The sequence below is a fragment of the Salvelinus alpinus genome, chromosome 39, assembly GCF_045679555.1.
Source record: "Salvelinus alpinus chromosome 39, SLU_Salpinus.1, whole genome shotgun sequence".
Lineage (NCBI taxonomy): Eukaryota > Metazoa > Chordata > Actinopteri > Salmoniformes > Salmonidae > Salvelinus > Salvelinus alpinus.
In genome coordinates, this window is record NC_092124.1 from 1,408,795 (window position 1) to 1,434,584 (window position 25,790).

Consider the following 25,790-nt stretch of genomic DNA (forward strand, 5'->3'; position numbering starts at 1 on the left):
ACAAACAGACATCTTATGTCAGTTCCCAGGAAAAAATACATACATTTATAAACATCTCGAGGAGGACTTTGAGTCACAAGACATCACTGAAGATTGAGGGAGTACAATGGTGTCACGTGGATAGATCAGACATTGTCCAACTTGACATACAAATCCTCTCACCACAAGGTGTGTGTGTGTGTGTGTGTGTGTGTATGGTGAGGGATTCGTGTTCCATAACTATAACTGTCTTGTAATCCATCATTAAAAGACAGATTGTAGCTCTAGCTACCTGGTAGGAGTCCTGGGAGAAGACGGGCACGTTGTCGTTGACATCCAGCACTTGAACCTGGACCTCGGCTGTGGTCAGGTGGAGGGAGTCAGAGGCCGAGGTCCTGGTTCAAGTGCTGGATGTCAACGACAACGTGCCCGTCTCCTCCCAGGACTCCTACCAGGTGCTCAGGTGGAGGGAGTCCGAGGCCCACACCGCCAGCTTGTGCGCCGCCTGCTCCTCACGGTCCAGCATCTGCGTCAGGGTCACCACGCCCGTGTAGCGGTTGATGGCGAAGCTCCCAGCGGCATTGGCATTGTCCAAAAAACTGTAGGTCACAGTTGAGCTGGCACTCACCATGTAGCCCGCTGGGAGGTCTAGTGACCAACAAGATAACAGTGTAAGAGGTATTTAGTACCAAATAGTCTATATAGTTAAATGCACACCACTTGATAGGGGGTACTGGCCTTAACCGAAGAGCAGTTTTGTGTACGGGTCCTACTTAATCTCTACAGGTATTTAGTACTACAAATTAAACTGAAACATTCTCTAAAGTTAACAATTCTCTTGGATATCCCCCTCAATCAATAAAAATGGCTTTTGTCCCAGACTTCTGCTATAACACCTGATTCAACTAATCATACAAACCTTGGTTTGTTGAATCAGTGTGTCAGTGCTGGGCTGGTAACTGCCCTATGAGCAAAATACATTGGAAAGACATTGAAAATATGTATTTTTGATTGGAAATACCAATTTCAACACATTTTGCTCACTGGGTGGGCTTGTCTCCCAAGAAATTTGTCTGAGGAAGTGATCTTCACTCCTTCAGAACGGTGGCATAAGGACAGAGCTTTGCCTCAGGCACAACAGCCCGCGGGACTGTTACAGAGGGACTTTATCCTTTCACCAGCTCCCAAATCTTGGCCTACTGTGAAGATGCTTTACACACACACCCCCACACCCCCACACACACACACACACACACACACACACACACACACACACACACACACACACACACACACACACACACACACACACACACACACACACACACACACACACACACACACACACACACACACACACACACACACACACACACACACACACACTATGTGATTAGAAAATATAAGCCCTGGTCGAAAGTAGCGCACCGTAACAGGAAAGGGGTACCATTTGAGAGGGGTGGTGTCTTACTCTCTGCTATGACCACAGGCTCCATGGGGGGAATAGCGGGGTTGTTGTCGTTGATGTCCACCACCACCTGGACCCGGACGGTGGCGGTGCTGCTAGGAGAGGGCTAACCCTGTCTGACGCCTGCAGTACCAACCTGGGAACACAACACCATTACATTACTATGAGTAGCCAGCGGGACCGTCAAAGGAAACACACAGCATGACATTACGAGGAATATAAATCAACTCTGCATTATTTATAGAATCTGGAATCAACATTTTTATCATGAAATGTGCATTTTCTCGATTGTAGGTAGAAGACGTAGAGATCGATAGACATATACTGTAAATACACTTAAGAAAAACATAAAAAACCGCAACATGCAATGTGTTGGTCCCATGTTTCATGAGCTGAAATAAAATCGCAGAAGTTTTCCATTCGCACAAAAAGCTTATTTCTCTACAATTTTGTGCACAAATATGTTTACTTCTCAGTGAGCATTTCTCCTTTACCAAGATAATCCATCCACTTGACAGGTGGGGCATATTAAGAAGCTGATTAAACAGCATGATCATTACACGTGTACGTTGTGCTGGGGATAAAAGGCCACTAAAATGTGCAGTTTTGTCACACAACGATGCCACAGTTTGTCTCAAGTTGAGGGAGCGTGCAATTGGCATGCTGACTGCAGGAAATTCCACCAGATCTGTTGCCAGATAATTGAATGCTCATTTCTCTACCATAAGCCGCCTCCAAAGTTGTTTGAGAGAATATGGCAGTACATCCAACCGACCTCACAACCGCAGACCACATGTAACCACGCCAACCCAGGACCTCCACATCCGGTTTCTTCACCCGCGGAATCGTCTGAGACCAGCCACCCGGACAGCTGATGAATCTGAGGAGTATATCTGTTTGTAATAAAGCCCTTTTCTGGGGAAAAACTCATTCTGATTGGTTGGGCCTGGCTCCCCAGTGGGTGCGCCCCTGCCCAGTTGTGAAATCTACAGATTAGGCTCTAATGCATTTTTTTCTATTGACTGATTCCCTTATATGAACTGTAACTCAGTAAAATTGTTGAAATTGTGACGTTTATATTTTTGTTCAGTATAGATAGACACATACCAAACATTTTGAACACCTTCCTAATATTGAGTTGCAGCCACAACCTCAATTCTTCAGGGCATGGACTCTACAAGGTGTCGAAAGCGTTCCACAGGGAGGCTGGCCCTTGTTGACCCCAATGCTTTCACAGTTATGTCAAGTTCCCTGGATGTCCTTTGGGTGGTGGAATATTCCTGATACACACCAAAAACTGTTGAGCGTGACAAACCCAGCAGCGTTGCAGTTCTTGACACAAAACAATGAAATAACTATGAAATAACACATATGGAATCATGTAGTAACCACAATGGGTGGAAGTTCTGGCTTGGGTGTGTCCCTGGCGTCGAAAAACGACCAAGGAAGAAAAGACAAGCATGTCGGATGTTCTTGCTGCAGGCAACTAATGAAAGGCTCCTAGCTGGCTTATGCCAACCAGCACACTGGAGCTTAAGCAATGTCTTTGATTCCAGCTTCAGAGAAGTATTTTGGAGAGGAGAACAAGTTCTTTTGGGGTTTTAATGTACTTATTGAAGATTAGGACAGTGAAGAGGAGACAGAAAAAGTGGGAGAGATTGTGAATCAAAAAGGTACTGAGCTGGATTTAAACACATGCTGACTCTGGTATACATGTGTGCCGGGGATGGTGACACTAACCACTGGACCACACAATAAATATTGTTTTTTAGTATTGGAAAGGTTCAGTTCATACCTGTGTGTCGGTTGATGGTGAAGGCGCTGTTCTCGGTGCCGTTGAAAATGCTGTACTCGATTCGCCGTCCATCGTCCGTTCGGTCGTGGGCCACCGCGTTTCCCATCCACAAGCCTGGAGGGGAAAGGAGAAGAGATGGAACAATGGAAGATAAGTCTCAATGGCTTCTAGCCCTCACCTGAACTCAAAGGGTTCAGGTGACCCTCGTAATAGAGTGACGCCAGTAAAGAGTTTGGATAAAGTATTGAACATACACAGCAGACTTAAGTGTTGGATTGAGCCTGACTGGAGCGCCAGATGGGCTGGGTTGACACTTTTAGGATTATTCTATTGGTTCCATTGAAGCAGCCAAGTTCAATCAAGGACGTTTTTGATAGAAAACAAATACTAGTTGAAACCAGGTCTGGTACATATCAATGCACTTGTCTTGAATAGTTGTCTATATACTGATGTTCTTCCGTACCAGTTTTGCTGCTTTCCACCATGACTGCTTTGCAGAGCGTCTCAGTGAAGTGCAGTGGCTCGTCCTCTCCCTTCAAGTGAATAAGGACCAGGCAGGTAGAGGTGAGAGCTGGCTTCCCCAGGTCTGCAGCCAACACCTGCAGCTTAGCACCCAAGAAACTCTGATGAATGGACGGGTTGTTTTCCACCAAGCTAAACCACACAGTCCCGCTCTCACCACTGTCGCCATCCACTGCAGTCACTGTGGCAACAATCTTGTTTGGGATCATCTCCACGGCGACCCAGCCGACAACGTGGTTCTCCACGCAGACAGGCACGTCGGTGTCCTCCACATACCTCCGTGGACCTCTGCCGCAGCCGTCGGTAGCCACGGCCCTGAAAGTATACTGAGCATAGTATATATACTCTCTCTGTGATTCGGCCGGGTGATCCAAATCACGCCCGTGGCGGGCTCTACCAAGAAGGCCCCCAGGGTGTCCTCGGCCAGAGAGAATGTCACTTCGCAGTTGGGGCCCTGGTCCGGGTCACGGGCCTCCAGATGCAGCACCTCCTCAGCCAAGGAAGCGCGGTAACTCTTGCGGTGAAACGAGGGACTGTTGTCGGTCCGGTCCAGCAGGAGCACCAGGAGCTGGGTGAAGGAGTTGACGGGGGAGGGTTGGCCGCCATCGCTGGCCTGGATGCAGAGGGTGTAGCTGGGCCGCTCCTCTTGGTGGAGGGCCCGCGTGGTGCTGACAGTGCCCGTGGTGGCATGGATGGTGAAACGCCCGCCATAGTCCTCGCCTGGAGGGATAAGTCAAGACACTCCGGTTAAACTTAACGAAATAGACTGTCCTTTGAAAGTCATAACTGAAGACGAACTTCTTTCACAGCTTCTGTACATTGTACCAACATCTTACACTGCCCCCATCCCCTCCCCCAAATATGATATGAAACAGATTTTTTTTCTGGGTTAATTTCCCCCCTTGTTTTCATCTGACCGTACCAGTGGAAAATTGGCCCGACGTCCCTTGGTATTTCACAATCACCGGGTCGATTCTGGCACAGCTTCAAGACATCGCGGCTTTCCTGTGATTACATTTCCTTAGTAGATTTAAATTGTTCAAACTCAGTCCCGACTGACTTCTGCTGATGTAAAAAGGGCTTTATAAATACATTTGATGGATTGAAATATCGTCATATGCACATCTGAAAGCAGATTAAATCACAAAATATTATTGCATATTTTTGATGTAATTGTATTCGCATGAGGCGGGGGAGAAAGCACACGAAAAAGACCCTAGGCCAAGAAAGAAAAACAGTCCGTGGAACATGCGTCTAGCCACAAAGCTGAGACCGAGTCGGAAATGGCACCCTATTCCCTATAAGCAGTGCACTATGTAGGGAATCAGGTGCCATTTTGGACGTACCCTTGTAACGTCCAGCCTTGCCTCTACATTAATCAAATCTGGTGAATAATGTTGCTTTCATAAAGTGGGTAGACCGAGTTCTTTTATGACTCTGGCTGTGAACCACACAACAAGAAAGAGAGAGATTGAAAGAGGGAGAGAGAGCGGTGGTGAGAGAGAGCGGAGGAGAGAGTGAGGAAGAGGGACAGCGTGAGAGGGAGACAGAGGGAGCGACTAAGGAGTGAGCACAAGAAAGAGGGAGAATGAGAGAGAGGGAGCGATAGAGAAAGCGAGAGAACTCAACAGAGAGGAAGAGAAGGAGTGTTGAAAATATTCAAGATATTTTATTAAACCCGAGGGTGGAAACAGATGTGACAAGGCCTAAATTACCTAAATGAGAGAGGACTGCCGTACAGGATAACTGTCTCCACGTATCACATGATGGGGCTTTTAAATGGGGCTACAATTCCACTCTGGCTGATATCCCCAGATATGTCCACCCCTAACACTGGCCATCGCTGAACTGCAATCCACCCTTATACAGTCTTTCGATGGAACTTTCTCACTGCAGAGAAACAATAAGGTAAATATCCACCAACTAAAGTAAGTGTGGCTAATTATTTATGTCACTTATACAGTCGTGGCCAAAAGTTTTGAGAATGACACAAATATACATTTTCACAAAGTCTGCTGCCTCAGTTTGTATGATGGCAATTTGCATATACTCCAGAATGTTATGAAGAGTGATCATATGAATTGCAATTAATTGCAAAGTCCCTCTTTGCCATGCAAATTAACTGAATCCCCCAAAAAACATTTCCACTGCATTTCAGCCCTGCCACAAAAGGACTAGCTGACATCATGTCAGTGATTCTCTTGTTAACACAGGTGTGAGTGTTGACGAGGACAAGGCTGGAGATCACTCTGTCATGCTGATTGAGTTCGAATAACAGACTGGAAGCTTCAAAAGGAGGGTGGTGCTTGGAATCATTGTTCTTCCTCTGTCAATCATGGTTACCTGCAAGGAAAGACGGGCCGTCATTGCTTTGCACAAAAAGGGCTTCACAGGCAAGGATATTGCTGCCAGTAAGATTACACCTAAATCAACCATTTATCGGATCATCAAGAACTTCAAGGAGAGCGGTTCAATTGTTGTGAAGAAGGCTTCAGGGCGCCCAAGAAAGTCCAGCAAGCGCCAGGACCGCCTCCTAAAGTTGATTCAGCTGCTGGATCGGGGCACCACCAGTACAGAGCTTGCTCAGGAATGGCAGCAGGCAGGTGTGAGTGCATCTGCACGCACAGTGAGGCGAAGACTTTTGGAGGATGGCCTGGTGTCAAGAAGGGCAGCAAAGAAGCCACTTCTCTCCAGGAAAAACATCAGGGACAGACTGATATTCTGCAAAAGGTACAGGGATTGGACTGCTGAGAACTGGGGTAAAGTCATTTTCTCTGATGAATCCCCTTTCCGATTGTTTGGGGCATCCGGAAAAAAGCTTGTCCGGAGAAGACAAGGTGAGCACTACCATCAGTCCTGTGTCATGCCAACAGTAAAGCATCCTGAGACCATTCATGTGTGGGGTTGCTTCTCAGCCAAGGGAGTCGGCTCACTCACAATTTTGCCTAAGAACACATCCATGAATAAAGAATGGTACCAACACATCCTCCGAGAGCAACTTCTCCCAACCATCCAGGAACAGTTTGGTGATGAACAATGCCTTTTCCAGCATGATGGAGCACCTTGCCATAAGGCAAAAGTGATAACTAAGTGACTCGGGAGACAAAACATTGATATTTTGGGTTCATGGCCAGGAAACTCCCCAGACCTTAATCCCATTGAGAACTTGTGGTCAATCCTCAAGAGGCGGGTGGACAAACAAAACCCCACAAATTCTGACAAACTCCAAGCATTGATTATGCAAGAATGGGCTGCCATCAGTCAGGATGTGGCCCAGGAGTTAATTGACAGCATGCCAGGGTGGATTGCAGAGGTCTTGAAAAAGAAGGGTCACTGCAAATATTGACTCTTTGCTTCAACTTCATGTAATTGTCAATAAAAGCCTTTGACACTTATGAAATTCTTGTAATTATACTTTAATATTCCGTAGTAACATCTGACAAAAAAATGTGTGTGTGTGTGTGTGTGTGTGTGTGTGTGTGTGTGTGTGTATGTGTATGTGTATGTGTATGTGTGTGTGTGTGTGTGTGTGTGTGTGTGTGTGTGTGTGTGTGTGTGTGTGTGTGTGTGTGTGTGTGTGTGTGTGTGTGTGTGTGTGTGTGTGTGTGTGTGTGTGTAATTGAGGTGAGCATTGGTTGACTTATAAAATGCACCATGACTGTTAGTTACAGTATTTCCTGTGGTTCTTTCATGGTAATTCAACGGTTATCGAAAGGTGCAGTGCAACTTGAAATATCCCAGAGACTCAAGGAACCAACACACATATAAAAATAAAAAAAACACAATCATATTCTCAAGATTGACTCAACACCTCCATTTACAAACAAGTACAGAGGACATCACAGCACCCTGAAATGACTGCACTGCAACCTGAAACCTGAAATGACTGCACCTTTGACGGTAATGAGTTGCTGTGTGTAATGTGTATAACCTCAGAGGGTGAAGTGCTGGTACAGCTCCCCGTCCAGTTGGGAGAGGGTGCAGATCTCTCCAGAGTGGAGGTCGATGGAGAGAAAGTCGTAGCCCGGGCCGGGCAACAGGCTGTACCACACCGCAGCATTCTCTTGTGGTAGAGAGATAGAGGAACAGTTAGTTCCAGTACTGTTCACATCCAGCCGATATCAGATGCATGGTACACAAAATAACAGACAATTCTTTCAACTACTTTAAGTGTTTGCTTTAGCCTGCCAGATAAACAGGGTTTGGAAATATGTTTTGGTTCCATTGTGCCACGCAAGCTCATTCAAGCAGAAATGAAGTATTTTAGAAAACAATATTATTTGAACTCTGGTCCAATACAGACACACGGAAACAGTATGAAGGTTGCGGGCACGTAGCCATGGCACCATCAGTCCAGCTCATGAAGCAAAGGCATTCAAAACAAGGACCATGTAATAAATAGGACATTGTTCAATAAATGGCAGCCATGCACATGAAAACGATCCATTTCGATATTAACAACCCTTGCTACGGCTAGTCTACCGCTCCAGCATTTCCCACCAAAACTCACTCACGCTTTCCATTAAAACCAATTAACTGCTTTTTTCTTCTCGCAATATGATTGATAACCCAGCAAATTCCACAAGGCTCCTTTTAGACATATTGGGCTGTGTCCAAAATGGCATCCTATTCTCTTTATAGTGCACTACTTTTGACCAGACCAAAATAAGTGCATTATACAAAAAAAATTGGGAACAGGGTGCCATTTCAGGTCAAATGAAGGGCACTACACCATAGGGAATAGGGTGCCATTTGGAGGACACACGCTTGAAGTTTAGGGACACATTAATAATAACAATTCCCGCTCTGACGTCGCCGTTTAGCATGCCGTTAGGTCAGACCACCTACATGTCCCAAATGACAGGGAATAAGGTGCCATTTGAGACACAGACCATTTGTAGGGGCCTGTCTGGAGAGAAAGAGTCGTTTGGGACAGGGGCCTTTTCTGATTCCCAGATTGAAACCGGTGCTAAAGGGGTAAATCACCCCAAGATATGATCTGTCACTTCAATAAAGGAAAGAAAGAAAAAGGAAAATATTTGGCTAACCTCTACATGAGCCCCACCAAGTGATGTAGTCTGATTCAATGCTAGTGGATCACCCATGTACGCATGCGCACGCACACGCACACGCACACACACACACACACACACACACACACACACACACACACACACACACACACACACACACACACACACACACACACACACACACACACACACACAACCACCTTGAAACCCCCCCACCCCTGCCTAGTCCAATGCTCATCTCAGGCACAAAACAGATGAAAATGCTCCGAAACGGAGTGAAACGGATAGCTATCTGAACGTGTCCAATAGGAAACACTTGTTAACCGTTGGGAAAGTTTTTGTTACGGTGTGTCCCTAACGAAACACTACCCAGGTTGGTGGTTTGGAGGAAGAACAGGGAGAGGCGACAGTAGGGAAAGTGCCACGAGTACTAGAGACACACAGATTGATGTCCCTGACCTAGTCATAGCCCCCCCCCCCAGCCCTTTCACCCCCAGCCCTACCCGACAGGCAGGTCAAGTGGTAGAGCAGCCCTCATCAGGCAGCAGCCAGCGCAGATCTCCGCATGTGGTTGACATTACCACACACTTTCACGGGAGAAATGTAACTCCACCACTAATTGTCAGGGGTGAAGGTGGGGTGTATTCTCTTCCCTGTCTAGTGGCTATGGTGACTATAGTGGCTGGCGTTGTACTGTTTCATTTATAAAATAAAATAAATATAAAAAAGGTACATTCAATTTAGCAGAACCTTCATATAATTTGATTCATTGTGATCTAAAAGGCAAAGTTAATCCTATATCAGCACTCGTACTCTGATCATCTTTGCAAATACAGGCATTGAACCATTAGGACAATAAATACAAAATCTGACCCTGGACCTGTGGTTCAGGGTAACTTCGAGAGGGGGATATGTGGGTGACATCCAAGGTCAGCGGTCAAGTGAGATAAACAATCACCATGGCAATAATTACACAGCAACGGGACAGTCAGAGGCTGTGCACGTTGGGTCGTAGAACAAAAATCCCAATGGGTCCAACCGCAAACATTTGTTTTTTTATTAAGGATATGACTGGAACTACATGTACGGCAGTGTACATAAGCAACTCGAAACACAAATGTCTGATGCACACTATACGGCCAATCTGAACAGTAGTGTGCTCTCTCTGCTATTTTATTTTCTCATAGTTCCAGCAACTATGGTGAATACATAACCAGGCCAGCTCCAGACAGTTTGGCTCAGTATTGTGAAAAGGGTATGAATGATCTAGTATGCTGGACATAGTTGGCATGGGACACAATTCACAAACATGTCAATGACCCACTATGAATTAAAGCTCTACTATGACTAATTCCTTTATTTTTGTATGAAATAATATTTGTCCTTGTGGGAACACATATTGAAAAACATCCCCACAAAAAATCCAAACTATAAAGTGAAGGGTATTATGGGATATATATATATATTTTTACAATTACTGTCAAACAAAATGTCAGCGGAAGACAGACAACTCGGGGAGAGGGAAGAAAAAAGGAAATGTGAAACACACTACCGGTCAAAGGTTTTAGAACACATACTCATTCAAGGGTTTTTCTTTATTTTTTACTATTTTCTACATTGTAGAATAATAGTGAAGACATCAAAACTATTAAATAACACACATGGAATCATGTAGTTACCAAAAAAGTGTTAAACAAATCAAAATATGTTTAATATTTGAGATTCTTCAAATAGCCACTCTTTACCTTCATGACAGATTTGCACACACTAGGCATTCTCGCAACCAGCTTCATGAGGTAGTCACCTGGAATGCATTTAAATTAACTGGTGTGCCTTCTTAAAAAAGTTCATTTGTGGAATTTCTTTCCTTCTTAATGCGTTTGAGCCAATCAGTTGTGTTGTGACAAGGTAGGGGTATACAGAAGATAGCCCTATTTGGTAAAAGACCAAGTCCATATTATGGCAAGAACATAGGCAAAGAGAAACGACAGTCCATTATTACATTAAGACATGAAGGTCAGTCAATATGGAAAATGTCAAGAACTGTGAAAGTTTCTTCAAGTGCAGTAGCAAAAATCATCAAGCACTATGATGAAACTGGATCTCATGAGGACCGTCACAGGAATGGAAGACCCAGAGTTACCTCTGTTGCAGAGGATACATTCATTAGAGTTACCAGTCTCAGAAATTGAAGCCCAAATAAATGCTTCACAGAGTTCAAGTAACAGACACATCTCACCATCAACTGTTCAGAGGAGACTGCGTGAATCGGGCCATCATGGTCGAATTGCTGCAGAGAAACCACTACTAAAGCACACCAATAAGAAGAAGAGAGCCAAGAAACACGAGTGATGGACATTAGACCGGTGGAAATTTGTCCTTTGGTCTGGAGTCCAAATTGGAGATTTTTGGTTCCGACCGCCGTGTCTTTGTGAAACACGGTGTGGGTGAATGGATGATCTCTGCATTTGTATTTCCCACCGTAAACCATAGAGGAGGAGGTGTTATGGGGGTGCTTTGCTGGTGACACTGTCTGTGATTTATTTAGAATTCAAGGCATAATTAACCAGCATGGCTACCACAGCATTCTGCAGCGATACGCCATCCCATCTGGTTTGGGCTTAGTGGGACTATCATTTGTTTTTCAACAGGACAATGACCCAATACAATTCCAGGCTGTGTAAGGGCTATTTAACTAAGAAGGAGAGTGATGGAGTGCTGCATCAGATGACCTGGCCTCCACAATCCCCCGACCTCAAACAAATTGAGATGGTTGGAATGAGTTGAACCGCAGAGTGAGGGAAAAGCAGCCGACAAGTGCTCAGCATATTTGGGAACTCCTTCAAGACTGTTGGAAAAGCATTCCAGGTGAAGCCGGTTGAGAGAATGCCAGGAGTGTTCAAAGCTGTCATCAAGGCAAAGGGTGGCTATTTGAAGAATCTCAAATATAAAATATATATTTTTTGTTTAACACTTTTTTGGTTACTACATGATTCCATGTGTTATTTCATAGTTTTGATGTCTTCACTATTATTCTACAATGTAGAAAATAGTAAAAATAAAAACCCTTGAATGAGTAGGTGTTCTAAAACTTTGACCGGTAGTGTATGTAAACATGCATTTAGTATTTTCCACAAATACATTTTTTGTTTGTTTTTATTACCCAAAAAATGTAAGCTGGACACATCCCTAAAGCAAGGTTTGGAGCCAAGTACTGAGCAACCAGTCTCTCCTCAAGATTTCTCCACACCGAAGCGGGAGACAAAAATCAACCACCGACGCAAAAAAAAAGAAATAACTTCAACTTTCCACCCGGTGTCAGTCAAATAATAATTTGCTAATGATAATCAAATAAATGATTGTGGGAGAGATGGAGAGAGAGTGGCCATCAAGGCACACCACAGAGTCTGGCCAATCCAGAGACAGGTGATTTGAGGATGAAAACATGAGGCCTATTAGCACAGATGGTTGAGATTATGGACTCATCAGTGGAACCTTTCACATCTCCTGGAGGAGCGAGGGCTTTCGGTCTGCTTGTTGTTCTTGGACACTGTTCTCACCCCCAAGAATGTCTCACGCACACATACACCCATATGGACGCGCACGGAGACACACGCTGAGACAGACATACACTCACTCACACACACACCTCCTTGGTGTTTAAAAAAAATAAAAAAAATAAAAACGCCACCTCCCTCCCTTCTTCCTCAACTTTCAATATTTGGGTGAGAAATTAAGAAACTTGATTTGGGTGCCGGCGGGCTACGGTGGGGCAAAGTGTTACAATAAACAGGGCCAACGTGTGGATGTGCGAACACGATTCATTTGGGGCGTGGGTGTAACGTGTGCTTGAACTAGCCTGCGTAGAGAAAACAAACAGTACAAGAGGAGATCAGATCCCTTTCAATCCAACCCAAAGGTTGCGGCATCCCAAATAAGCACCATGTTCCCTACATAGTGCACTACTTTTGACCAGAGCCCATTGGAACTATATGTAGGGAATAGGGTCCCATGGGCCCATAGGGCTCTGGGCAAAAGTAGTGCACTATGTAGAGAATAGAGTGCCATATGGGACAAATGGAGAAGTAGAAATTCTTGACCTGTCAGGCCTCTAGGGCTCTACTGAAAACTCACGGATTGAGCTGGATTGTCGGTTAATGGTGCCCCCCCGTCAGTGTGAAATTCTGGTGATTGACATGAACCACATATGGATAGGGGGGGGGGGAGGAAAAATGGGGGGAATGATAGACCTGTGTGTGGCTTTTCAGGGCACAAGGTTACCAAAATAGTTGCACTTTCTAAATACTTATTTGCGATAGAATCCCAAAATGTTTCCATAAGCTATAGATATTCCATATAAAAAAGTATTTCCCTTAATATTCTACCATTGGACAGTGAACAGTTTGAGAGAGCAACATACGGATCAAATGTAAGTCTAAAAAAAGTGTCCCAAACCACAATCCAAACCATAGCCAACTTGGTTATTTTACCAAATGCAATTTTATGGTCAGGATATTGGGTTAGAAGGGATAACCAACAGTGTTTGCTGACCACTATATCATGGGACAGATCAGACTCAGCTCAACCACAGTAAAATAGGCTACCTCAAAAGCATAATTCATATACCTGATGCTGCCACCTAGAGGATAGACTGATCTACTGTATTGTGACCACTGTGTGTGTACATCTAAACTGTGCATGGGTTTGTCTACAACGAGTGATGAGAGCTCTAGGTTATCTAGAGTATTATTCTGCCCATGGTTCTCTTTGTCCTGATCCCTGAGGTTGGGGGTTTGATCACCGGTCGATTCATAAAAACTCAAAATGAGACCTGATGCATCTCTGCTTGGCACTCCGCATTAAGGAGATGTATTGTGGGTAAGGAGATGGCTTGGGGGTAAGGGGGTAAGACCCTGTGATCTCCAGGGAGTGTACTTTTACAAACTGCCTTATGCGACAGAAACAAGAGAGGCTCTTTCCCTATGGACCATTTTGGCTAGGACAAGGCTTACTTCGAGATGAGGTGCAAGCTAGCGCTGCGGCGCAGAACAATATCTCCAATAAATAGCTGAAGCACCGCAAATGGAGAGAAAACTGCGACTTAAGAAAAACAGCATCCGAGCTGAACAATGAAACAATTTGAAAAAATAACAGTGTCCAGAGTGGTACGTACCGGAGTCCTTGTCTGTGGAGGACACAGTGACCACGCTCTCCCCAGGCACTCTGTTCTCGGCAACGCTGGCTGTGTAGACGTCCTGCTGGAACAGGGGAGGCTGGTTGTTCACGTCCCCCACCTCCAGCCTCAGCCCCTGGTCTGAGACCTGGATGGTCAGGGAGTGGGAGGACTGGAGCTCGTAGTCCAGAGGGGATGCTAGGTACAGCAGACCTACGGGGGGAGAAGAGGAGAGTTGAGACTGATGTACTGTGGCAGTGTTTCCCTGCCATTGTATTGACAGAGTCGGCCCCTAACTTGCTCTGTTACCCCCCACCTAAAGAGACTCAGTTTGTCTGAAGGGATCAGTTTGAGCAAGGCAAGGCACGGAATCGCTAATCATGATCACATAATGAGTAGTTATTTGGGATGCAAAGTGATTCGTAGATCAGTGATTCATTTGACAATTTTGATGCCAGAGGATTTGGATGTTTGCCTGGCTACCCAGACTCCTTGCTCCGGCCAAACACTCTGCCACGCCCAAAGACTTTCGTTTTATTGATCGGAGTACCTTCAAGATCCTTCACCGAATGCAAACACATTCAGGGCCGTCTGATTGGTCCAGACACCAATTGGGTTGGTTGGGCCAGAACACACGTGGGTAAAGCAGCGGTTTGAAAACTCATCATTGGCTTTGATACTTTAAATTGGTTAGAGACAATCCAATCGCTGAGGACTTTTTGTACAACACCCCTTGTCACCACAAACAACTTCATTGATGGCAGTCTCAGACTAAAGTATGTAGCGAACGACAGAGCAGCGGAGGATCATCAGGCTACCTGGATGCTTTGCTTTGGGGGCCTTTGTGCTTCGCCTGGAAATTAAACTATGGAAAGACTATTGAGGTAAATGATTCCTCATACATTTTCCAGAATCATATTTCTGTCATTCATTAAAATACTATCAAGAGCATACCGGTTTTCTCCGCCAAAGTAAAGAACCCTTCCTTGTTCCCAGAGAAAAGACAACAGGTGACCTGGCGGCTGATGATGACCCATGTCATCATCCACGCCCACCACACGATGCACCAGGCTCCCCACCTCCGCGTCCTCCATCACGAGGGCCGTGTCCTGGGAGATAAAAGCCGGACAGTTGTCATTCACGTCCAGCAGGAACACCTGAGCAGCCACAGTCACGAAATTGTGGTCAGCCGCCCTCGCTGCCGGGTCGGTGGCGGTGACCATGAACGTGAAGCTCACAGTCCTCTCGCGGTCCAGGGGAGCGGTCGCGGTGAAGGTGCCGGGTGGATACGGAAGCGGGTGGGGAGCGGGTGGATACGGAAAGAAAATGATGTTGAGGACGACAACGATGACCCTCCTGACCTGCCCAGCTCAGGGTCAAAAGTCAATGAGTAACGCAGGCCAGTGTTGGCCAGGCTCCCGTCGCCGTCTTTGGCGTTGAAGGTGAACACACGCGTTCCAACTTCTACGTCCTCCAGAAACCCCAACGTGATCACCTCGCAGGGGAACCAGGGTACGTGGTCGTTCACGTCCTCCACCTCTACGCTCACAAATTCCGTTACGTTCATCCCGGGTCCCGTGGCGTCCTCAACATGTACAACCAGAAAGTAGCATGATGTAGACGCATAGTCCAGCGGCTGGTTGAGGTACAGGTCGCCGGACGAGCTGTCCAGGCCGAAGTGAAGGACCCCGTCGTCCTCGGCGATGGAGTAATGCAGCCTGCCATTGGTTGTTAGGGATGGGGAGAGGTGGACGGAGCCGAGACAGTGCCGGGTTTGGTGTCCTCCCTCACGGAGAAGACTCGCACGCTTTGGGGGTGGGTGCCACCGTGCTGTTTCTCTGCAGCCTGAACATGGGTTGAATTCAACTTCAATTCAAACCATTACATTTCTAATTGCCAAAGCAGACTTAAGTAGTGCAAATCATGTTAGAAACACTACTAATTATTGTAATTACACTAGAATTACAAACCATCCACAGTAATCATCAGTTGTCTCTATTACATATTATGAGATAATGTATCTTCATTGCATGATACGCTGGATAAGACCAACTGGTAAAGGTACATGACAAACATGTACGGGCATGTCATAGTAGTACTCAGTGAGAACTGGGCCAATATCAATCCCATTATGCAAAAGAAGTCAGGGCACCTAGAGGTGAATGACGGATGTCTCCTCTAGGAGGACAGCTCCATTGTCGGTGGCAACCACTGTCAGGGTGTATTATGTCTTGGCGTTCTGGGTGAATAGCTCCGTATGTCTACGCTCTGACTGTCTATCTCAAAGTGGCCCTGTTCCTCATCAGTGAGTGAGTGAGTGAGTGAGTGAGTGAGTGAGTGAGTGAGTGAGTGAGTGAGTGAGTGAGTGAGTGAGTGAGTGACAGAGAGAGACAAGAAAACTACATGAAGCGAGAACGACACGTCATACAGACATAGATAAAGATGATATGGTGCTCATCTTCATTATTTTGGATTGATGGGTATAGCTGGATGGGATTCCAATGGCCTGGAATGAGGGCAACATAAGACCAAGTTTGAGCTCTAAAAACATTAACCTTAAAGACAAGGATCTGAACTAACCTAAATCTTAACTTTGATTTTGTGATGCACTGTCCCTTTAAGTCAAATGTTATCCGAATAAGACAAATTAATAAACAATTCGGTGTTTAGATTTGAAATCATTACCTGTAGTCAGACTGTTGCGTTTTCTCCTCCATCGAGGTCTTTGGCAAACATCATGGTCACCAATGAGCCTGTGGGAACCCTTATATATTTCTGGCTCAGATGACAGCCTCATTTACACTGCCGTCAGAACGTGTTCACACCCCTTGAATATTTCCACATTTTGTTGTGTTACAGCTCGAATTTAAAATGGATTACATTTACATTTGTCAGCCCTACCTACACACAATATCCCATAATTTCAAATTAGATTTTTTTTTGCCACATTTGAGCAAATTAATAAAAAATGTAAAGCTGAAATGTCTTGAATAAATAAGTATTCAACATCTTATGGCAAGCCTAAAGTTCAGGAGTAAAAATGTGCTTAACAAGTGACATAAGTTGCATGGACTCACTCAGTGTACAATAGTGTTTAACGTGATTTCTGGACGACTACCTCATCTCTGTACCCCACACATACAGATAATTGTAAGGTCCCGCAGTCTACCAGTGAATTTCAAACACAGATTCAACCACAAAGACCGGGGAGCTTTTCCAATGCCTCGCAATGAAGGTCACCTATTGGTAGATGGGTTAAAAAATATAAAAAAACTGACATTAATTACACTTTGAATAGTGTACCAATTCACCTTCCTGACGGAGAGGAAGGAAACCGCTCAGGGATTTCACCACGAGGCCAATGGTGACTTTAAAACAGTTACTAATCTAATTGACAGAGTGAAAAGAAAGAAGCATGTACAGAATGAAAATATTCCAAAACATGCATACTGTTTGCAACGAGGAACTAAAGTAATACTGCAAAAAAATGTGGCAAAGCAATTCACTTTTTGTCCTGAATACAAATTGTTATGTTTGAGACAAATCCAACACATTACTGAGTACCACTCAATATTTCCAAGTATAGTGGTGGCTGCATCATGCTATGGGTATGCTTGGACTGGGGAGTTTTTCAGGATAAAAAAAAAACTAAATGGAGCTAAGCACAGGCAAAATCCTAGAGGAAATCCTGGTTCAATGTGCTTTCCACCAGACACTGGACACATAAAAACAAGGCTAAATCTACACTGGAGTTGCTTACCAAGAAGACAGTGAATGTTCCTGAGTGGATGAGTTACAGTTGACTTAAATCTGCTTGAAAATCTATGGTAAGAATGGTTGTCTAGAAAAGATCAACAACCAATTTGACAGAGCTTGAACAATTTTGAAAAGAATAATGGGCAAATGCTGCACAATCCAGGTGGCGAAAGCTCATAGAGACACACCCAGAAATACTCAACAGTAATCACTGCCAAAGGTGACTCTAGACTCAGTGGGTTGAATACTTATCTAATCAAGATAGTTTTACTTAATGAATTTTTTACAAAGGTTGGAATTTTTCTTCCACTTTGATAGAGTATTTTGTGTACACTACTGGTCAAAAGCTTTCGAACACCTACTCATTCAAGGGGTATTCTTTATTTTTACTAGTTTCTACATTCTAGAATAATAGTGAAAACATCAAACTATTAAATAACACATATGAAATAATTTAGTAACCAAAAAAAGTGTTAAACAAATCAAAATATATTTTATATTTGAGATTCTTTAAAAGTAGCCACCCTTTGCCTTGATGACAGCTTTGCACAGTCATGGCACTCTCAACCAGCTTCACCTGGAATGCTTTTTCAACAATCTTGAAGGAGTTCCCACATATGCTGAGCACTTGTTGGCTGCTTTTCCTTCACTCTGTGGTCTAACTCATCCCAAACCATCTCAATTGGGTTGAGGTCGGGGGATTGTGGAGGCGAGGTCATCTGATGCAGCACTCCATCACTCTCCTTCTTGGTAAAATAGCCCTTACACTTCCTGGAGGTGTGCTGGGTCATTGTCCTGTTGAAAAACAAATGACAGTTCCACTAAGCCCAAACCAGATGGGATGTCGTATCGCTGCAGAATGCTGTGGTAGCCATGCTGGTTATGTGTGACTTGAATTCTAAATAAATCAAACAGTGTCACCAGCAAAGCACCCTCACACCATAACACCTCCTCCTCCATGCTTTACGGTGGGAAATACACATGTGGAGATCATCCGTTCAACAGAACTTATCCTCTGCAGCAGAGGTAACTCTAGGTCTTCCATTCCTGTGGCGGTCCTCATGAGAGCCAGTTTCATCATAGCGCTTGATACGACTGCACTTGAAGAAACTTTCAAAGTTCTTAATTTTCTGTATTGACTGACCTTCATGTCTTAAAGTAATGATGGACTGTCGTTTCTCATTCCTTATTTGAGCTGTTCTTGCCATAATATGGTCCCGTGTGGCTCAGTTGGTAGAGCATGGCGCTTGCAACGCCAGGGTTGTGGGTTCATTCCCCACGGGGGGACCAGGATGAATATGTATGAACTTTCCAATTTGTAAGTCGCTCTGGATAAGAGCGTCTGCTAAATGAGTTAAATGTAAATGTAAATATGGACTTAGCCCTATTTGGTAAAAAAACATCTTCTGTATAGCCCCCTACCTTGTCACAACACAACTGATTGGCTCAAAAGCATTAAGAAGTAAAGAAATTCCACAAATTAACATTTAAGAAAGCACGCCTGTTAATTGAAACGCATTCCAGGTGACTACCTCATGAAGCTTGAATGAAAGTCTTATTATTGGTTAAAACAAAAGGCTATTTATTACTCAAAGTATTAAATTGGATTGCTGACATTTTTTCTGATTGAAGGGTTTTCAGTTTTTGGGAAATCTGATTCTAGAAACCTGATGGAATAGATTTATTACACTCTGCCGAGAGATTATTTGACTTTTTAAAAGATAATTTAACCACTAGAGTGCACCAGAGGCCATAAAACTAGCACTTTCATACTGGTCTTTTTTTCAACGTTTGGACCCCTTGTGTAATACACAAATTGACCACGAGGAAAGCATGAGATGAATTGGCAAACTGCCAGCCGGAACGAAATACTGCCCAAGCTTGACTATTGTGCTGTAGTTAACCCTCAAACTTCCAACTGGGGTCATTTTGACCCCAGATAAATATTTTTTAGCATAGCCCAAAATTAGTTGATTAAATTCTTCAAATGTTTCATGAATTTGTCAATCAATGTTTTCTTAATACATCTGTCATTGGTTAGTGTTTCTGTATCAATATGGACTTTTAGCCAAAAACAACTAATTCCAACTATAGTAATTTAATTAATAGGCCCTTGTTTGGAATCTAGGTTTATCCGTAGATATAAGTTATCAATAACACAGAGGGTGGAGGGGAACCAGTATCAGTGATGGTTTTGAACAGATAGACATATCATCTGCTGAGATATAGCTCCCATGTACTCACCTAAGAATGTACTTTTCTATACCACATATCGTATGACTGTGTATAAAACCAAGATTATCGTATTTTTGTGCGTATAAAATCTGACAATGGACAATGGTCTTCCAATGGTATATATTATTGATAGAACTGCAATACAGAACTAGAATACGCTCTGAATCTACACAGAGAGCTGTATTGATGTGTATTCTCTGAAAACAAGTTATTCTAGGGCAAATCTAAAAAAGGTATTTATTTGAATTCAGGCTTCTTTGGAGACATACTATTAAGGTATACATATCCTCAGAGGGCAGAGGGGGAACTGTTGGAGTGATCTCGACCTGATAGACAGATCACCTGCACAGATGGAGCATCTTATGTACTCACCTTTGGTTATAACTAAGTATGATCGTGTACAAATCCATTACCTTAAATATATGCTTAGTTGCAGTCAAAACAGCTCATAAAGGTCTGTCAATGGCATAAATACTTGGTAGAACTGTGATAGAATAACCAACTACCCTCTGAATGTACACGTAGTGCTGTATTGGTGTGTATTCATAAAAGAAATACCAAAATTCCTATAATACCCTTCAATATTCTATATGTGCAACTTGTTATGGTATTTGTGTTATAACATTTGGTTTAAAGTGACTGAGGATTTGGGCATGATTTTTGAAGCATCCTGGCATAGACCATACTACTCCCATAGTTTTAATAGCAGGAAATAAAGAAAACCAAGACATATTTTTGGTCAATGTCTTGAGGGAGCAATACTATTAAGTGGATTTAAAATGTTGGTGTACCGCCCCTTTAAATGGAAGTTATTTTTACCACACAAATATGACAACATTTGTATTTGCAACATTCTAAAAACTAAATGGTATAACAATCAAATTATGTTAAATCTTGTTTTTAGTACTTATGTGGATTGTACTTTGGAAAAAAGCTGCACATTATAGAAGGAAAAAATATATTTAATTTGACAGATTTTTGCTAAAATAACGATTTTGATAAATGTTTATTTTAGATGACATTATTTACATGTCTAATGATGTTTTGATAAGAATTAAGTTGATACTTTTGCTATTGTTGCTTTTTCCAGTATTTTCATCTTGGGGTCAAAATGACCCCAGTTGGTATTCCATGTTTGTAAAATATGTTGGTAGTATGTTAGTTAAAGTCTGGAGCTTACATCAGTAGCCTATTATGTTCAATATTTCAGAATGCAGCCTGAATATCCCGAATATTCACTCTAAACTGCTCCAATTTGAACCATATAGACAAATTTTATCAGTCTCACAACGCTCTCCTCTTTCTATTACACAAAAATTATATTTTCAATCTGATTTTAATCTCAACCCCTCCCAATGGTTTCCTCTTATAATTGTGAACTGGGCTGATGTTATTGCATGTAATATACAGTGCCTTCGGAAAGTATTCAGACCCCTTGAAGTTATCCACATTTTGTTACGTTACAGCCTTATTCTAAAATTGATCAAATATTTTTTGCCACCTCAATCTACACAAAATACCCCAAAATGACAAATAAAAATATATATTTTTGAAATTTTGGCTTATTTATTACGAATAAAAAACTGAAATATCACATTTACATAAGCATTCAGAACCCTTACTTAGTACTTTATTGAAGTGCCTTTGGCAGCGATTACAGCATGAAGTCTTCTTGGGTGTGACGCTACAAGCTTGGCACACCTGATTTGGGGAGTTTCTCCCATTCTTCTCTGCAGATCCTCTCAAGCTCTGTCAGGTTGGATGGGGAGTGTTGCTGCACAGCCATTTTCAGGTCTCTCCAGAGCTGTTCGATCGGGTTCAAGTCCAGGCTTTGGCTGGGCCACTCAAGGACATTCAGAGACTTGTCCTGAAGCCACTCCTGCGTTGTCTTGGCTGTGTGCTTAGGGTCGTTGTCCTGTTGGAAGGTGAACCTTTGCCCCAGTCTGAGGTCCTGAGTGCTCTGGAGCAGGTTTTCATCAAAGATCTAACTGTACTTTGCTCCGTTCATCTTTGCCTCGATCCTGACTAGTCTCCCAGTCCCTGCCACTGAAAAACATCCAAACCGCATGATGCTACCACCACCATGCTTCACCGTAGGGATGGTGCCAGGTTTCCTCCAGACGTGACACTTGGCATTTAGGCCAAAGAGTTGGTTTCATCAGACCAGAGAATCTTGTTTCTCATGGTCTGAGAGTCTTTAAGTGCCTTTTGGCAAACTCCAAGCGGTCTGTCATGTGGCTTTTACTGAGGAGTTGCTGCCGTCTGGCCACTCTACCATAAAGGCCTGATTGGTGGAGTGTTGCAGAGATGGTTACCGTTCTGGAAGTTTCTTCTATCTCCACAGAGGAACTCTAGAGCTCTGTCAGAGTGACCATCGGGTTCTTGGTCACCTTCCTGACCAAGGCCCTTCTCCCCCAATTGCTCAGTTTGGTTGGGCAGACAGCTCTAGGAAGAGCCTTGGTGGTTCCAAACTTCTTCCATTTAAGAATGATGGAGGGCCACTGTGTTCTTGGAGACCTTCAATAATGCAGAAATGTTTTGTACCCTTCCCCAGATCTGTGCCTCGACACAATCCTGTCTCGGAGCTCTACGGACAATTCCTTCGACCTCATGGCTTGGTTTTTGCTTTGCCATGCACTGTCAACTGTGGGACCTTATATAGACAGGTGTGTGCCTTTCCAAATCATGTCCATGTCACACCCTGATCGGTTTCACCTGTCTTTGTGCTTGTCTCCACCCCCCTCCACGTGTTACCCATCTTCCCCAGTATCCCCTGTGCATTTATACCGGTGTTCTCTGTTTGTCTGTTGCCAGTTCGTCTTGTCTTGTCAGGTCTTACCAGCGTTCTTTCCCGTCTTCCTGCTTTCTCAAGTTTCTGTTTCCTAGTTTCCCCAGTTCTGATCATTCTGCCTGCCCTGACCCTGAGCCTACCTGCCGTTCTGTACCTTTGTGACTCTGCCCTGGATTACGGACCTCTGCCTGCCCTTGACCTGTCTTTTGCCTGCCCCCTGTTTGGGTCAATAAACATCTGTGATTCTAGCTGTCTGCATCTGGGTCTTGAGTTCCTGAGTTCTGATAGTCCAATCAATTTCCACAGGTGGAATTCAATCAAGTTGTAGAAACATCTCAAGGATGATCAATGGAAACAGGATGCACCTGTGTTCAATTTCGAGGCTCATAGCAAAGGGTCTGAACACTTATGTAAATAAGGAATTTCTGTTTATTATTTTTAATACATTTGGTAACATTTCAAAAAAAGTTTTCACCTTGTCATTATGGGGTATTTTGTGTAGATTGCGGAGGATTTTATTTAATCCATTTTAGAATAAGGCTGTAATGTAACCAAATGTGAAAAAAGTCAAGGGGTGTCACGCCCTGACCTTAGAGAGACGTTTTATTTCTCTATTTGGTTAGGTCAGGGTGTGATGTGGGGTGGGCATTCTATGTTTTGTGTTGTTATGTTTTGGCCGGGTATGGTTCTCAATCAGGGCCAGCTGTCTATCGTTGTCTCTGATTGGGAATCATACTTAGGCAGCCTGTTTTGCCACCTTAGGTTGTGGGATGTTGGTTTTTGTTAGCTCTGTGAAGCCTACGGAACGTGACGTTTGTTATTCTTTTGTTATTTAGTTTGGTGTTCTGAGTCAATAAACAATCATGAACACGTACCACGCTGCACCTTGTTCCACTTCTTCCGACGAGCGTTACAAGGTGTCTGAATACTTTCCGAAGGCACTGTATATGCTGCTCAAATAGCCTCCAATTTTTCTAGCCAAGATATAACAGAGCGTTACTTTAAATCACATAGTATAATGACCTCTACCTTATGGTACTGCTTCCTGGTAATGCTTCCATTTTTAGTGTAACTATGTTCAGCTCCCCTCCCTTCTACTGTCATGCTGTATTTGGTCAATAACTTTAATGTGTTTAGAGGCAAGAACTGACAGGTGGGAGAGAAGAGAGAAGAAATACTAAAAACAATTACGCATGACGACAGACGACAGACGTGACACAGGGCATTAGGTCATGTCTCACATCTCATGGGAAGCCCAAATATGAATCTCATTAATTAATCTATATTCTTCCTCAATTGCCTTGTCATTATTCATAGAAACCAGAGAAAGCCCTTTGGTTCAATATATTGTCTTGTTAAAGTGTACATAGTCATGAAGAAAGTCAAAAGACTGGTGTGTGTGTCTGTATGTGTATATTATTTTGCACTTCACATGAATGTTTACAAAAAAAAATCCCCAGCAAAAAAAACATGTACAAGTACATTGCTTTACATGGTGACATCCTGGCTGCATTCTTTCCTGTTTAAGGAAACATGTGATTGTTTATTCTAGCCTGGTGGTAGGCCAAATGTGTGTGTGTGTTTTATTTCGGTGTCTCGGCCGTTAACAGAAGAGGACCAAGGTGCAGAGTGGTGAGTGTACATTTTCTCTTTATTTGAAAAAGACGCCGAACAAAACAATAAACACTACAAAACAAACCGTGAAGCTACAGACTATGTGCCCTAAACAAAAGTCAACTTCCCACAAAGACAGGTGGAAAAAAGGGCTACCTAAGTATGGTTCTCAATCAAAGACAACGATAGACAGCTGCCTTTGATTGAGAACCACACCCGGCCAAACACAAATAAATAGAAAACATAGAAATAAAGAAACTAGAATGCCCACCCTAGTCACACCCTGGCCTAACCAAAATAGAGAATAAAAGCCTCTCTATGGCCAGGGTGTGACATTCGGTGTGTGTGTGTGTGTGTGTGTGTGTGTGTGTGTGTGTGTGTGTGTGTGTGTGTGTGTGTGTGTGTGTGTGTGTGTGTGTGTGTGTGTGTGTGTGTGTGTGTGTGTGTGCAGATGTGGGCAGGTGTGTCCATTGCTTTTGTCATTAGACAAGTGTAGAAAAATACATTTTAAACACTGAGTGTGTTACAGACATGTGTAGGCAACTTTAGGACAAAGACTATGAAAGAAAACAGCAAGAAAGAGTGATTACCTCTCCCACCACCACTGAAATAAAACGCAATTCATCAGTGATGGTATCGCAACTCTGCTGCACTGCCAGGGGGTCTACCCAGGGGGTCCACACCATGGGACCAAAAAAAACTAATGGCGACAAAACTGTTATCCAGGTTCTTACTTTCAGATCTACACTAAACAAAAATATAAACGCAACATGTAAGGTGTTGGTCCCATGTTTCATGAACTGAAGCAAAAGATACCAACAATTATCCATACACACAAAAAGCTTATTTCTCAAAAATGTTGTGCACGGATTTGTTTACATTTTAGTGAGAATATCTCCTTTGCCAAGATAATCCATCCACCTGACAGGTGTGGCATATCAAGAAGCTGATTAATTTAAAACAGCATGATCATTACACAGGTGCACCTTGTGCTGTGGACAATAAAAGGTCACTCTAAAATGTGCAGTTTTGTCACAAAACATAATGCCAGAGTTTTAAGTTTTGAGAAAGCGTGCATGCTGACTGCGGGAATGTCCACCAGAGCTGTTGCCAGAGAATTTAATGTTTAAAGTTTCTCTACCATAAGCTGCCTCCAATGTCGTTTTAGAGAATTTGGCAGTACGTCCAACTGGCCTCACAACTGCAGACCACGTGTATGGCGTCGTGTGGGCGAGCAGTTTGCTGATGTTAACGTTGTGCCCCATGGTGATGGTGCTGTTATGGTATGAGCAGGCATAAGCTACGGAGAAAGAACACAATTTAATTTTATCTATGGTAATTTGAAAGCACAAAGAAACCGTAACGAGATCCTGAGGCCTATTGTCATGCCGTTCATCCACCGCCATCATCTCATGTTTCAGAAT

General features: G+C 43.6%; 1 protein-coding gene across 1 annotated transcript; it reads right to left on the minus strand.

Moving 5' to 3' along the window:
• Positions 1–1,398: 1,398 nt before the first annotated feature.
• Positions 1,399–15,193, minus strand: LOC139566663 (protocadherin-23-like). Its single transcript, XM_071387921.1, has 4 exons — positions 15,026–15,193; positions 13,971–14,235; positions 3,243–3,356; positions 1,399–1,583 (listed from the first exon to the last, which is right to left on the minus strand). Exons 1-4 carry the CDS (start codon positions 15,191–15,193, stop codon positions 1,543–1,545), a joined length of 588 nt encoding a protein of 195 aa, XP_071244022.1. The 3' UTR covers positions 1,399–1,542.
• Between the last annotated feature and the right edge of the window lie 10,597 nt (positions 15,194–25,790).

Bases quoted from the DNA above. Each gene is read 5' to 3' on its own strand.
- LOC139566663 (XM_071387921.1), bottom strand. From the start codon at position 15,193: ATGGTCACCGCCACCGACCCGGCAGCGAGGGCGGCTGACCACAATTTC. The intron at 3,357-13,970 runs GTACGTACCACT...TTTCCCCTCCAG, and splicing joins CTCCACAGACAAGGACTCCG to GCTTGTGGATGGGAAACGCG. The intron at 1,584-3,242 runs GTATGAACTGAA...TTGTGTTCCCAG, and splicing joins CACCATCAACCGACACACAG to GTTGGTACTGCAGGCGTCAG.